We start from the raw sequence: 14878 nt of genomic DNA on the forward strand, positions 1-14878 counted from the left end.
TGGGGCCTGAACTCTGGGCCTGGGCGCTGTCCCTCAGCTCTTCAGCTCAAGGCTAATGCTCTACCACTTGAGCCACAGCACCACTTCTGGCTTTTTCCTTTTTGTTTATGTGGTGCTGAGGAATCGAACCCAGGGCCTCATGCATGCAAGGCAAGCACTCTACCACTGAGCCACCTTCCCAGCCCTGATCTTGAAATTCTAAAGTCAATTTAAACATAGTTCTGAGGCTATACTCTATGAAAAGTTCCAGAAAAATTATTATTCAAGGACTGGCATGGTGTCTCAGATCTGCAACTCCAGCTACTCAGAAGGTGAAGATCTGGAGGACTGCTGAAGCACAGGCCAAGCCAAAACTTAAGGAGATATCATCTCAATCAGTGAGCCAGGCATGGTAGTATGTGCCTATGATTCCAGCTACAAAGGAAGCTGTAGTTAGAAAGATTATGGTCTGAGGATAGAGTGGGGTAGCATGGCTTAAGTAGTAGAATACCTTTCTAGCAAGAGTAAGGACCTCAATTCAAACTACAGTATCATTCATATATAATACATTATACATATAATGTCGTACATCATATCATATTATCATATATTATATATCATATACTATCACTAGCATAATTAGTAAACATAGGTCACTTGTTTTATCTAGCAATAAGATGTAATTATGTCAAATAATATTAACATCATTGGATTATTCTAAAATGAATTGAGTTTTACTGTAAGAACTGAGAAAAATAAGCTTCTGTCTTCCAATAGAAAAATTTTAATAAATTGTATGCTAGTGTTTATCCTGTAGAACTCAGTGAATTTTCGTGAAAGGTATGTCTTCTTCAGCAATAAGAGATTGTGATTCCACTTACTGTTTCTCTTCCCTCTAACTTTAGTCTTTCCTTGATATATTTTGTTTTGTTCAGTTGTCTGTTTCAGTACTGTGGATCAAATCTAGAACCTGGAGCATGCTAGGCAAGGCATTCTACTGCTAAACTACATCCCCCCTCACCCCCATTTTCAGTGTCTTTCTTTCTTTCTTTCTTTTCTTTCTTTCCTTTTCTTTTTTTGTCAGTCGTGGGGCTTGAACTCTGGGCCTGGGCAGCTCTTCAGCTCAAGGCAAGCGCTCTACCACTTGAGCCACAGCACCACTTCCAATTTTCTGGTGGTTTACTGGAGATAAGAGTCTTACAGACTTTCCTGCCGGGGCTGGCTTTGAACTGCGATCCTCAGATCTCAGCCTCCTGAGTGGCTAGGATTACAGGAGTGAGCCACCTGTGCCTGGCTTGACTATTTTTAATATACTAGAGTTTTGGTAAAGATGACCTATTTCTAAGAAGACTCATTATTCAGGACAAATAGTTTGAAAATGGACATACTTAGCAGCTACTGGTAAGTTAAAAGCTTCCACATGGGGGCTGGGAAGGTGGCTCAGTGGTAGAGTGCTTGCCTTGCATGCATGAGGCCCTGGGTTCGCTTCTTCAGCACCACATAAGCAGAAATAGCCAAAAATGGTGCTGTGGCTCTAGTGTTAGAGCACTAGCCTCGAGCTGAAGAATTAAGGAACAGCACCCAGGCACAGAGTTCAGGCCCCATGACCAGCAAAAAAAAAAAAAAAAAAAACTTACAACAAGCAGAAAAGGTCAAAAGCTATGTACATATGACCATATAACATGATGTTAAGTGAAATGAACCCCAAGACAGGAACACAAGTGGGTTTTTTTTTCTATCTTGCTATTGTTTTTAACGTACTTATAATGTACTATGTGATTCTTCTATTTCTTTTGTATGTTCTTACCCCATGGTATAACCCCAGTTTTCACTGTATCTAATTCCAGTGTCCTGATTCCAGTGTCCTGCATCTTGTATATACATTTTTATAATTTGGGGAGGGGAAGGGCTATAACAAAATGCTTAAATAAGGATACAGGTTGTAACAGTGAGATGTACAAGACACTGAAAATGAACTTTACAATTTCGGGTGGGTGGGTGGGAGTAAGGAGTTTAGGAGGTAGGGAGGGAAGGGATGGTAAGGGAAAAATAAAGGAGGAGGTAACAATGGTCGATAGCAAATGTACTCATTACCCTACTCATGTAACTGTAACCCCTCTGTACAGTATTTTTTTTTTTTTGGGTCCGGTTGTGGGGCCTGAACTCTGGGCCTGGGCGCTGTTCCTCAGCTCTTCAGCTCAAGACTAGCACTCTACCACTTGAGCCACAGCGCCACTTCCGGCTTTTTTTTTTCTTTGTGCTTATGTGGTGCTGAGGAATCGAACCCAGGGCCTCAGGCATGCAAGGCAAGCGCTCTACCACTGAGCCACCTTCCTAGCCCATCTGTACAGTATTTTTACAATAAAAAATACATATTTAAAAAAAAAGCTTCCACAGCTTTTTGCTTGATTTAATTTTGGTGTGTATATGTACCTTAAAAGAATGTAACAACTAAATTCTTCATATTCCCAGAAAAATAAACTACTTACCCAACATGACTGGATGATGAAGGTGGTGGCAAGTCTGGTGTAAGGACATAAAGACTGTTGTTTTTTGGCAAGTGTAGTGATTTTAGGACCGTCTGAAAAAGGAAAACAAAAAATGAATATGCATTATCAATTTTTTTATAAATTGAAAATTAACAGCTTGACCTTTCATCTTCTGATAATTTACTAAATGACATAATGGAAAACTGCTGAATCCAATCTCTTGTTCCCCCCTAATATATACCAAAAATCAGTATAAATCTGAAGATTAAAAATAAAAATACAAATTCATTGACAAGCTCATGAAGAAATACAAATAGATAAGAACACAATTTAGTTCATAATTTCTTCACTGAAGAAGTATACTCATGCAACTAACAAGAATTTTATGGCAAAAATCAAAAGTGCAAGGTTTCAGAAATTACTAAGTCAAGAAAGGATCACAGAAAAGCATTTTACCCCCAATAAATTTTTAGATAAGGAGCTGCAGCCTAAGAGGTTATACAAACTAGCAGGAATATTTACTAATTCAGATTTCATTTACTTTTTTGTTAAATTACCCTGCTTATAGTTACAACCATATACAAACTAAATTCCCTTGGCACAAAAATCATATATATTTCAAAACCCCAATTTGATGGTAAATAACTTTCTGGTGTACAGAAATACAGCAATATACATTAAGAAATATATTTTTACATCTTTATGGTCATACATTCAAGGAGTATACTTATTTAGAAATTTACTGAGCCACTTTCTCTATACCAGGATTATTGTAGCCACTGAGAATATACAAGTGACTAGAACAGCCTAAAATTAAATTTATGATTTTATAGAGTGTACATTTCATATTTAAAAAGAATAAAAAGGAATAAAGTAAGTAACCTCTGTAGTTGAGTTATAGAGGACATAATTTTAACTAAAGATAAAGCAAGAAAAGGTGGGGGCTGGGAAGGTGGCTCAGTGGTAGAGTGCTTGCCTTGCATGCATGAGGCCCCTGGGTTCGATTCCTCAGCACCACATAAACAGAAAAAGCTGGAAGTGGCGCTATGGCTCAAGGGGTAGAGTCCTAGCCTTGAGCTGAAGAGCTGAGGGACAGTGCCCAGGCCCAGCGTTTAGGCCCCATGACCGGCAAAAAAAAAAAAAAAGCAAGAAAAGGTGGTAAAGAATTTTAGGTAAGAGTTTTTTGAAATTTTCACCTGGGTGGTTAGAGTCTATGACAAGAGCAAAGACTTGAAGATAATATAGAAATAAACCAAGAGAATATAAAGAGAACAAGAATTCGATGCAAGCTGGGAACCAATGGCTCATACCTGTAATCCTGGCTCCTCAGGAGCCTGAGATCTAAGGACCACATTTGAAATCTGCCTAATGCAGAAAAGGCCATGAGATTCTATCTCCAGGTATTCAGCAAAGAGCTAGATTAGAGGCATGGCTCAAGTAGGAGGGCACCAGCAATGAATGAAAAAGCCGAACAAAGGCTCTGAGTTCAAGTCCTATTAACTAGAATAAAAAAGAGTTTCAGGTAGACCAGGAGCCAGTGGCTTACACCTGTAATGTGAGCTACTCAGAAGGCTGAGATCTGAGGATCATGTTGAGAATCTAGTGACACAAAAGAAAGGAGAAACTACAAGGAGTTTCCAGGGACCCAGGAAATTAGGAGAGTGATTGCTCTCACAGCAGAATAAGAGTGGCAAGGAGCTGAGAGCTAGACCCAGTGCCAGCTCTTTGGGATATGATCAGGATATCATTCCTAGAGATATCTTGGATCCTATATTTGTCTTAAAAAAAAAAAATCAGAGCAGTTTGTGGTGATCAGTTTTCACTAGAACTTACAACAAACACAAGACCACGATTTATCACATAGACTTTGAAACTAAACCACTCTGAGTAGAGAAGAGTCTCATATACAATGTACTGAAATCAACTTCTTGTCAACTGAAACTTCCATCCTGGTTGGGTGCAATCCTGGTTGCTATGTTGTATGCATGTGTAGACATGTTAAAATGAAACCTTCATTGTACAACTAATGTATACTGATTTTTTAATAGAGTATAAAGAAATAATCAGTTATATGGCTAGAAGATGGTTTGAATTATAAAGTGCTTGCCCAGCACACCAGGCTCTGGGTTCGAACCCCAGCATCACAAAAATAAAAAATAAAAAAGTAACTGAAAGTATTATATGTAACAAAGGCTGTTGAAATAGAAGAAAAATAGCTTAAAGAACATTTTCTAAATGACTGCCTTTATCTTTACAAACCACTGAAAAGTATGTATAAGTGTTTTTTCTTTGGTGTGTGTGTGTGTCGTGGGGTGTGTGTGTGTGTGTCGTGGGGTGTGTGTCGTGGGGTGTGTGTGTCGTGGGGTGTGTGTGTGTGTGTGTGTGTGTGTGTGTGTGTGTGTGTGTGTGTGTATGTGTGTATGTATACACATGTGCTAGTCCTGGATTTTGACCTCTGAGTCTGTGCACTGTCCCTTAGTATCTTTGCTAAAGACTTGCTAGCATTCTACCACTTGAGGCACAGCTCCATTTCTGACTTTTTGGAGATAAGAGTGTCATAGACTTTTCTGCCAAGGCTGCTTTTAAACTGTAATCCTCACATCTCAGACTCCTGAGCAGTTAGAAGCCACCAAGTGCACAATTAGCTTAACATTTTTTAATAGAGAGAAATAATATTAAATTGGGGAGGTATTCAAAAGACTATTTCATGACATGTGAAATTATATAAAAATCAAGTTTTGTGTCTATATGCAAAGTTACACTGGAATATAATTATGTTTGTTCTTTCACATATTGGCTATGGTTGCTTTCACTTATCATCAGCAGAACTGAGTAGCTAAAACAGAGACTACATGGCACACAAAGCTTACTTATACCTAAACTTACAAATACCTCATTGAAATACTCATAGCAGTTCCACATATCAAATAAACCAACATATACAAGTAGAATTTATAAGCACAATGTCTACAAGCAGCAACTCATAAAGAACTGAACTAAAAGTTGAAGATTGTAAATGGGTGTTAGTGGCTCATGCCTGTAATTCTATCTACTGAGAAGGCTGAGGCAGGAGGATTGCAGTTTAAAGCAGCCTGGGCAGAAAAGTCTGTGAAACTCTTATCTCCAGTTAACCATTAGAAAGTTAGAAGTGGAGCTGTGGCCTAAGTGATAGAACACTAGCCTTGAGCTTAAATTCTAAGGGAGAGCACCCAGTTCCTAAGTCCAGGCCCTAGTACTGACGTGCGCACGTGTGTACATAAACATACATACACACACACACACACACAAATTAAACATTTTATTTTTATTAGTGGCTGTAGAAAAATTAACTTAATAACATGATAAAAAAAAAAGTTTCGGGGCTGGGAAGGTGGCTCAGTGGTAGAGCGCATTCCTTACATGCCAGAGGCCCTGGGTTCGATTCCTCAGCACATATAATAGAAAAAAGCCAGAAGTGGCGCTGTGGCTCAAGTGGTAGAGCGCTAGCCTTGAGCTGAAGAGCTGAGGGACAGCACCGAGGCCCAGAGTTCAGGTCCCATGACCGGACCCAAAAAAAAAAAAGTTTCATAAATTATTTTCTCCTCAAACACTGAAAACTTCACAGTTAATTCATTCTTTCCCTCCATTCCTACTCTTTGTGTTTAAAAATAAGAAAGAAAAAAAAAAAGTAAAATAAAGAAAAGGCATGTGAAACATACCGGGTATCTAACAAGGCTAGCACTTTCTGCAAATTCTTAGAATTTATTCCAGGAACCTGCCACTATCTAAATAAATCAAAAACTATTGCTACCATTTAAATTTTCCAAGTTTTAAGTTTCCTATTCCCCACCCCTCTCCCCTCTCTCTCTTTCTCTTTCCAGCTTTTTCTGTTTATGAAGTACTAAGGAATCAAACCCAGGACTTCATGAATGCTAGGCAACTACTCTACCACTAAGCCACATTCTCAGCCCATCCTATTATTATCTCTGCTCCATAATTAATACTTGGCATCATACTATGTGTAACTTTCTCAAGCCAGTAGTGGTCCAATAATTTTTTTTTTCAGGACATTCAATGACACCCTAACAGTTTGAAGGGGGGAAGGGGGGGACAAACGCTATCAAAAGGAGTACAAATTAACTAGAAACAAGAAAAACATGGCACACAGTGTTTTTACTTACTTATATCTAATCATTTAAACTATTAGTTTAGCCTGGAAATATTTTAGCTTTAAACACATTGTTTGGGATTCAACTAAATCAAGTGAATGTTGGTCACATTAACATCTGACTCATATGTAACAACTTGTATATATCATTTAGTCAATTGCCTAACTGAATTTTCTTTTTTTTGTTTTGTTTCAAGAAACTCACACTGTCTTCCACATCTCCAGTCTTCCATCCTTTTAAGAGCATTTTAGGCACAGGTATCTGAAGCTCACTTTCTAGGATCTGTTTAATCTCTCCTGTATAAATAAGAAAACAGATGTTACTAACAAATAGTCAACATTTGTCTATAGAAGACAAGCATAAGTATTTGGGATACAATATATAGTCAATGATACTTGTCTGATGAATAATTTTTTTTATTCAATACTCCAAACTTCAAATCTTCTTGTTCAAACAGTATGCTGCCCCTTCAAAGAACTCTGGCTTAAACATTAATTATAAGACTCCACAACTGAGGGCTGGGAAGATGGCTCAGTGGTAGAGTGCTTGCCTTGCATGCCTGAGGCCCTGGGTTCGATTCCTCAGCACCACATAAGCAAAAAGCCAGAAGTGGCGCTGTGGCTCAAGTGGTAGAGCGCTAGCCTTGAGCTGAAGAGCTGAGGGACAGGGCCCAGGCCCAGAGTTCAGACCCCACAACCAGACCCCCCCCCCAAAAAAAAGACTCCACAACTGATTGTTTCTACTTATATACTTTCATTAAGCTTTACTTTTTAAGAGAAATTTCAGTGATTGAGAATTTAAACAGAAAAACTAACCAACTGGAGCTGGGAAGGTGGCTCAGTGGTAGAGCGCCTGCCTTGCATGCCTGAGGCCCTGGGTTTGATCCACAGCACCACATAAACAAAAAGAACAAAAAAGCCGGAAGTGGTGCTGTGGCTCAAGTGGTAGAGCGCTAGCCTTGAGCTGAAGAGCTGAGGGACAGCGCCCAGGCCCAGAGTTCAGGCCTCACGACCGGACCCAAAACAAAACAAAACAAAAAAGAAAAACTAACCAACTGACTTATATACCCAAGTTCAGTCTATGGTAGTAGTATATAAGTATAAAGATTGAGGCATTGTGGTACAGGGAAAGCAGACTTTATAATGACAATTTAGGTTAAATTTTTCTTTTTTAGAAATAGCTTGCCTATTCTTATTCCTACATCTAAAAAATGAAAAAAATAATACTATCTATCTACTCACAGACTATGAGGATGAAAGAAAATAACATACTTTAACCGAAAAACTAAAGTCAATACATATGATCTAGAAGACAGTTTCAATGGTGTTGAATAGAAAAACAATAAAAGGGGGAATATTGACAGTGTCCAGGGTCTGAGTTCAAGCCTCACAACAACAATAATTTGTTTTCAGCCATTCTGGCTGGGGTGAAATGGAATTTCAAAGGTGTTTTAATTTGCATTTGCCTAATGATTAAAGTAAGCCACTTTTCCATCTAACTATTGTCTATCTTTGAGAAATCTACTCAAATCATCAGTGTTGTTTTTTTTTTTCTGATTATGAGGTCTCACTATATTTTCCAAGCAACTTCTAGGTTCAAGTAATGCTTCTAACTCAGTCTACCAAGTAGCTAGGACCACAAATACTATTGTTCCCAGCTGTTAGCTCACATCTTAGTGAGCTTATTTTTGTTGCTGTTTATATTTTTAAATTCCTTATATATTTGGTATGTCACCACTGTCAGATACTTTGTAAATATTTTTTCCCTTCTGGTAGGCTGTTTCTTCAGTATAGTCAGTAAGCTGTAAGTTCTAGTTGGTGACCGTAGTGTACAACATCTTATATATTTTATGAAGAACTGGAAGAAAGGAGTTTAGAAGGCTCCAAATACAACAAAATGATAAATGTTTAAAAAGATGGAGAAATTATCCTAATTTTTATCATTACACATTATATACATGTGTCAAAGCATCACATTGTACTCTGTAAATATGTATGATTGTGAGTAAGTTAAAATAAATATTCAAAAGTTTCAAGTGTAACTGGACACTGGTGACCCACATCTGTAGTCCAAGGTATTCAGGGGACTAAAATCTGAGGATCATGGTTTGTACCCAGACCAGGCAGCAAATCCATGAGACTCTTATTTCCACATAGCCACCAAAAAGCAAGAAGTAAAGCTATGGCTCAAGTGGTAAAGCACTGGCCATGAGCAAAAAGTTCCAGGGACCGCTCCCAGGTCCTTAGTTCAAGCCCCTGGACTGGCACAAAAACAACAACAAGAGGAAGAAGAGAAGAGGAAGAAGAGGAGGAAAAAAGAAAGAAACAAGAAGAAAAAAGGAAAAGATAGAAAAAGGTAAGGGAAAGGAGAGGAGAGAAAGGGGAGGGGAGGGGAGGGGAGAAGAGGGGTCAAGGAAGGGGAAGGGGAAGGGACAAAGGAAGGGAGGAAGGAAGGAAGAAGGGAGGGAGGGAGGAAGGGAGGGAGGGAAGGAAGGAAGCAAGCAAGCAAGCAAGGAAGGATAAGAAGAAGAAAAAAGGAGAAGGAAAAAGAAAAGAAAGAATTTAGGTATAAAATACTAAAATTGAAAAATCAAGTATTTCAAAACCAGGAACTCTAAAATATATTTTTCATTTTCATTCTTAAAAATATATTTTTAAGAATATTTAAATATTTAAGAATATTTAAATATTTAAGAATATTTAAAATATTCTTAAAATATATTTTTCATTTTCATTCTTAAAAAACAAAGATAAACAATAACAGCAATATTAGTCCCCTCTGGTGTTTTTTTTTTTTTTTTTTTTTTGGGGGGGGGGGTTGGTAGATTGTGGGGCTTGAAATCTGGGCCTGGGCACTGTCCCTGCACTCTTCAGCTCAAGGCGAGCGCTCTACCACTTGAGCCACAGCGCCACTTCCGATTTTCTAGTGGTTTATTGGCGAGAAGAGTCTTATGGAGTTTCCTACCCAGGCTGGCTTTGAACCGTGATCCTCAGATCTCAGTCTCCTGAGTAGCTAGGATTTCAGGCGTGCGCCACCGGCACCCAGCTCCTTCTATTTTTAAATTATTCTCTATTCACCTGAGTTTCTTCGTCTATGGTACTAACAACTCATTAGATTACTGTTAGTACTAAATAACATTTCAAAAAAAAACATTTTGTACAATGTCTGATTCAAACAAAGAACTCAAAAAATACTGATTATCTTAAATTATGTCATTATTACAATTAATGACATAAAAACAAAATCTAACATGACACTAGTCAGGATAGGTTCTCAGTATATAGTAGCTTTTATTTTTAGGTATTCAAAATAATTTAGGAGAAAAGTGCTATAAAGCAGCAGGTTCTAAGTATAGAATTCTACCTGTGGATCTGTCTAACTCCAAAGAACTTACCACAAGATGGCACTGTCACTACAGTATACTCCTTCCCCTCTTCCAAATTATTTGGAAAATTGTAAAGATATGCACAGCATTAATACCAATTACTGAATACAATACTGCACTTAAAAATAAATTGAGATGGGCTGGGTGGCGAAGCCCTGGGTTCGATTCCTCAGTACCTCATAAACAGAAAAAACCAGAAGTGGTTCTGTGGCTTACGTGGTAGTGTGCTAGCCTTGAGCAAAAAGAAGCTTAGGGACAGTGCCCAGGTCCTGAGTTCAAGCCCCAGGACTGGCAAAAAAAAAATTGAAATCCTTCAAAAGACTAAAAATAGAACTACCATATGAACCAGCAATCCCAAAAAAAATGAAATCAATATATAAAGGAGACACTTGTACTCACATGTTCATTGTAGCATTATTCATAATAGCTAATGATTAGAAAGAACCCAAGTATCTATCAACTGATGGATATATACAGAAAGTGATGTGTACAAACAGCAAAATATTCAGCCATTAAGAATATGAAATCGTATCATTTATGTTGAATGGAACTGAAGATCAGTATGTTAAACAAAATAAGCCAACATCTTTTTATGTACAACATACTCTCACTCATGTATAAAATCTTAAACAAAAGCTGACCTCACAATATAACAGTAGCTACCAGAGACTGGAGATAATAGAAGGGAAAGAAGAATGAGAAAAGTATCACTAATAGGTATTAAGCTATAGCTAGAAAGGAGAAACACTAGGAACACTCTAATATACTTCAAAAGATAGCAAAAATACTTCTTAAAGTTTTGCTTTGTGACAAGTTGTTTAAATAAGGATACAGGTGGACCTGTTGCAACAATGAGAAGTACAAGTTGTTATGTCAAAAACGAACTTTACAACTTTGGGGGGGGGGGGCGCGGAGAGGATTGGGTCGAGGGGGCAGGGGGAGGATGGGAAGGGATGGGAAGGGGAAACAAAGGAGGAGGCTACAATGCTTGATAAGAAATGTACTCATTATCTTGCCCATGTAATTGTAACCCCTATGTACAGTATTCTCACAATAAAAAATAAATAAAAATTTTAAAAAAAGAAATAAAATTTTTTTTAAAGTTTTGTTTTGTTTTTGTCGGTCGAGGGGCTTGAACTTTGGGCCTGAGCACTGTCCCTCGGCTCTTCAGCTCAAGGCGAGAGCTCTACCGCTTGAGCCACAGCGCCACTTCTGGTTTTCTAGTGGTTTACTGGAGATAAGAATTTCACAGACTTTGATGCCTGGGCTGGCTTTGAACCACGATCCTCAGATCTCAGTCTCCTGAGTAGCTAGGATTACAGGTGTGAGCCACCGGCGCCCGGCTTCCTAAAAGTTTTTACCAGAAAAAAATGTTAGAGGAAACATGTATTTACCTGATTTAAACATTACATGATATGTGTATTAATGAAACATCCCATGGTACCCTATCAACAAACACTACATTAGCCTATCAACATGTAAATTTTCTATGTCTTTATGTATCAAATTATTATTATTATTATTATTACTTTATTATCGGTCAGGGGGCTTGAACTATGGCCTGAGCACTGTTCCTCAGCTCTTCAGCTCAAGGCTAGGCTCTACTACTTGATCTACAGTGCCACTTCTGGTTTTCTGGTGGTTTATTGGAGATAAACAAGTTTCACGGCCTTTCCTCCCCAGGCTGGCTTTGAACTGCAATCCTCAGATCTCAGCCTCCTGAGTAGCTATGATTATAGGCATGGGCCACTGGCTCCCTGCAATTTAATTTTTTAATTAACTTAATTGAATTATGAGTTATAAATAAAATCACTTCAATTCTAATAATATATACTCTGGTATATGTTTAAGATGAACATTTCCCATGTTACAAATAGTTTGCTTACTCTGCTTTGAAACTAAGCCTGTTCACTCTAACCATGATCCTCCTGCTCACCCTAAAGATTAGTTTTGCTGTTGCCTTTTATGTCTATGTGGTAACATATACACACATAACTAGTTCCATTTTATTGCTAGATACTATTCCACTATAAAATGTGGCATTTTCTGAAATGGCTTTCAGTAATCCCAACCTATCAATATTAATGCCATTTGTAATCTCCTTCCTTGAGTAGTGCTAGTACCAAGCAAAATATTTGCCTCTTTCCTTTTTTGTGTGTGTCAGCCAGTCCTTGGGATCTGTCCCTGAGCTTTTGTGCTTAAGGCTAGCAAGCTACCACTTCAGCCACAGCTCCATTTCCAGTTTTTCTGATAGTTAATTGGAGATAAGAGTCTCACAGACTTTTCTGCCCTGGCAGGCTTGAAGCCTAGATCCTCAGATCTCAGCCTCCAGAGTAGCTAGGATTACAGGCGTGAGCCACTGTCATCTGGCTAGTATTTGCTTCTAAATAATAAAATAATGGTGAGGAAATCTAATGTATGAATTAAGTTTCAAAAGTTAATGGTAAGCCAGGTACTAATGGGTGATAACTATGCTATGAACATTGTTGTATAAATCCTCTGGTGAACATATATTAATTTCTCTTAAATAAACACATAAGAACAAAATTACATGGATTTACTTACATATGAGATTAAAAAATGAAAACTACAGAAACAGAGTGGAATGATTACTAGAGTCTAGGGGTGAATTAGGACAAGCAGATAAATGGAAAGGGGCTGTGGTAGTTAATTATACTGAAATATCAACATATATCAGGTATATGATCAGTAAATATCAATTTAAAAATGTGAAACTAAGTTAAAGAAATCTTCCTAATGCAGGGGCTGGGAAGTTGGCTCAGTGGTAGAGCGCTTGCCTTGCATGCCTGAGGCCCTGGGTTCAATTCCTCAGCACCACATAAGCAAAAAGAAAAAAGCCAGAAGTGGTGCTGTGGCTCAAGTGGTGGAGCACTAGCCTTGAGCTGAACAGCTGAGGGACAGCGCCCAGGCCCAGAGTTCAGGCCCCACGACCGGACCCAAAAAAAAAAAAAAAGAAAAAAGAAATCTTCCTAATGCATAAATAAAAATGAACAATGCATATTAAGACAACAGTTTGATAAGCTGCTTATTCAGGCTTTAAATAACACTATGAATTATTTTGGTGATACATGAGCATTAGCATGGACTCACCAGACATCAGTTTGCAAATGGAACAAACAATATTAGTAACACAAAATATTTTATCTCTATCCTCTCCAAAGATACTAGCTAAAACTATTCCTCTAATTTTTCATGCTCCCAGTATCTTTAAAAGGCAAATAAGATTATTACTCTGACCTCCTTTCCCCCCATATTATTAATATGCAAACAAAAAGAATCATTAGTGCACATTTTCCTTAAAGTATGACTGAGGCATAGAGGGGTGGCAAACATTTGCCAAAGATTTAAAAGATAGCCAAAATTATAAATTACTAAGCTCATAGACTTTTCAGACTGAAATACTCTGGCTAGATCTTTAAAACTTTTAAATCTTTCTGTATTAAACCTGATTCTTTTAAACTACAATAAAAGATGCTTCAAGAAAGTAGATTAAGAGGGGCTGGGAGGTGGCTCTGTAGAGTGCTTGCCTTGCATGCATAAGGCCCTGGATTCGATTCCTCAGCACCACATAAACAGAAAAAGCCGAAGTGGCGCTGTAGCTAAAGCAGTAGAGCGGTAGCCTTGAGGTGAAGAGCTGAGGGACAGTGCCCAGGCCCAGAGTTCAGGTCTACGACCGGCAAACTTTATTAAACAAATACCTGTACATTAGGTTAAATTCATTGCTGTACTTTATAGAGTGACACCTACCTTCAAAAAGATCATACTACTTTACACTAGAAAGTATTTTATAGAACAATCAAGAAATAAAAATGATTCTTCAAATTTATTCAAGATTAGACAATAAAACTCAGAAGACTTCTGGTAATAAAATGAAACTACAGTAATAAACAGGATACAAAGTCCATTAACAAGCCAGTGTAATTACCACTAGGTGTCACTCCAGTATAAATTTCTTAGCTCCCTTTAGATTTGCTATCATATCTAAATACATCTTTCTAGTAATAACATGAAAAGTTCAATTATCCTATTGTATATTTATTTTCTTTAAAATTGATATAGCTACAGGAAAGTTATTTATTAAACTCCTGAATAACAGTATGGTGGTCTAGAGCAATTAGGTGACATTAAATTTCTCCGTGTGTTGGAGCTGGGAAGGTGACTCAGTGGTAGAGTGCTTGCCTTGCATGCATGAGGCCCTGGGTTTGATTCCTCAGTACCACATAAGCAGAAAAAGACAGAAATGGGGCTGAGGTTCAAGTGGTAGCCTTTGGCTGAAGAGCTGAGGGACAGCGCCCAGGCCCAGGTTTCAGGCCCCACGACAGACAGAAAAAAAAAAAAAGAAAAAGAAAAGAAACCACAACAGTTGGGCGGGGAAGATGGCTCAGTGGTAAAGTGCTTGCCTTGCCTGCATGAGGCTTCAATTCCTCAGCACCACATAAGCAGAAAAAGCCTCAAGTGGTAGAGCACTAGCTTTGAGCCGAAGAGCTCAGGGAGAGCACCTAGGCCCAGAGTTCAGGCCTCACAACCCAAACAGTGTGTGAGTGAGTGTGTGTGTGTGTGTGTGTGTGTGTGTGTGTGTGTATGTGTGTACACTAGGCCTTGCCAAACAGTGTGTGAGTGTGTGTGAGTGTGTGTGTGTGTGTGTGTGTGTGTGTGTGTGCACTAGGCCTTGAATTCAGGGCCTGGGCACTGTCCCTAAGCTAACATTCTACCACTTTGAGCCACAGCTCCACTTGTACGTTTTGGTAGTTAATAGGAGATAAGAGTCTCATGGACTTTCCTGCTCAGGCTAGCTTTGAACCACAATCCCCAGATCTCAGCCTCCTAAGTAGCTAAGATTACAGGCATGGGTCACC

At 38.5% G+C, this 14878-nt stretch overlaps 1 protein-coding gene across 1 annotated transcript in view; it reads right to left on the reverse strand.

Moving 5' to 3' along the window:
* Positions 1 to 14878, reverse strand: part of Faf1 (Fas associated factor 1) — a 297788-nt gene that overhangs the window by 238402 nt on the left and 44508 nt on the right. The window contains exons 5-6 of the mRNA XM_042677919.1: positions 6821 to 6912; positions 2469 to 2560 (exon numbers count right to left, since the gene is read on the reverse strand). Coding sequence (XP_042533853.1) covers positions 2469 to 2560; positions 6821 to 6912 — 184 coding nt within the window. The remainder of the gene's footprint in view (positions 1 to 2468; positions 2561 to 6820; positions 6913 to 14878) is intronic.

The sequence above is a fragment of the Dipodomys spectabilis genome, unplaced genomic scaffold, assembly GCF_019054845.1.
Source record: "Dipodomys spectabilis isolate Male_0828 unplaced genomic scaffold, ASM1905484v1 ptg000002l, whole genome shotgun sequence".
Taxonomy (NCBI): domain Eukaryota; kingdom Metazoa; phylum Chordata; class Mammalia; order Rodentia; family Heteromyidae; genus Dipodomys; species Dipodomys spectabilis.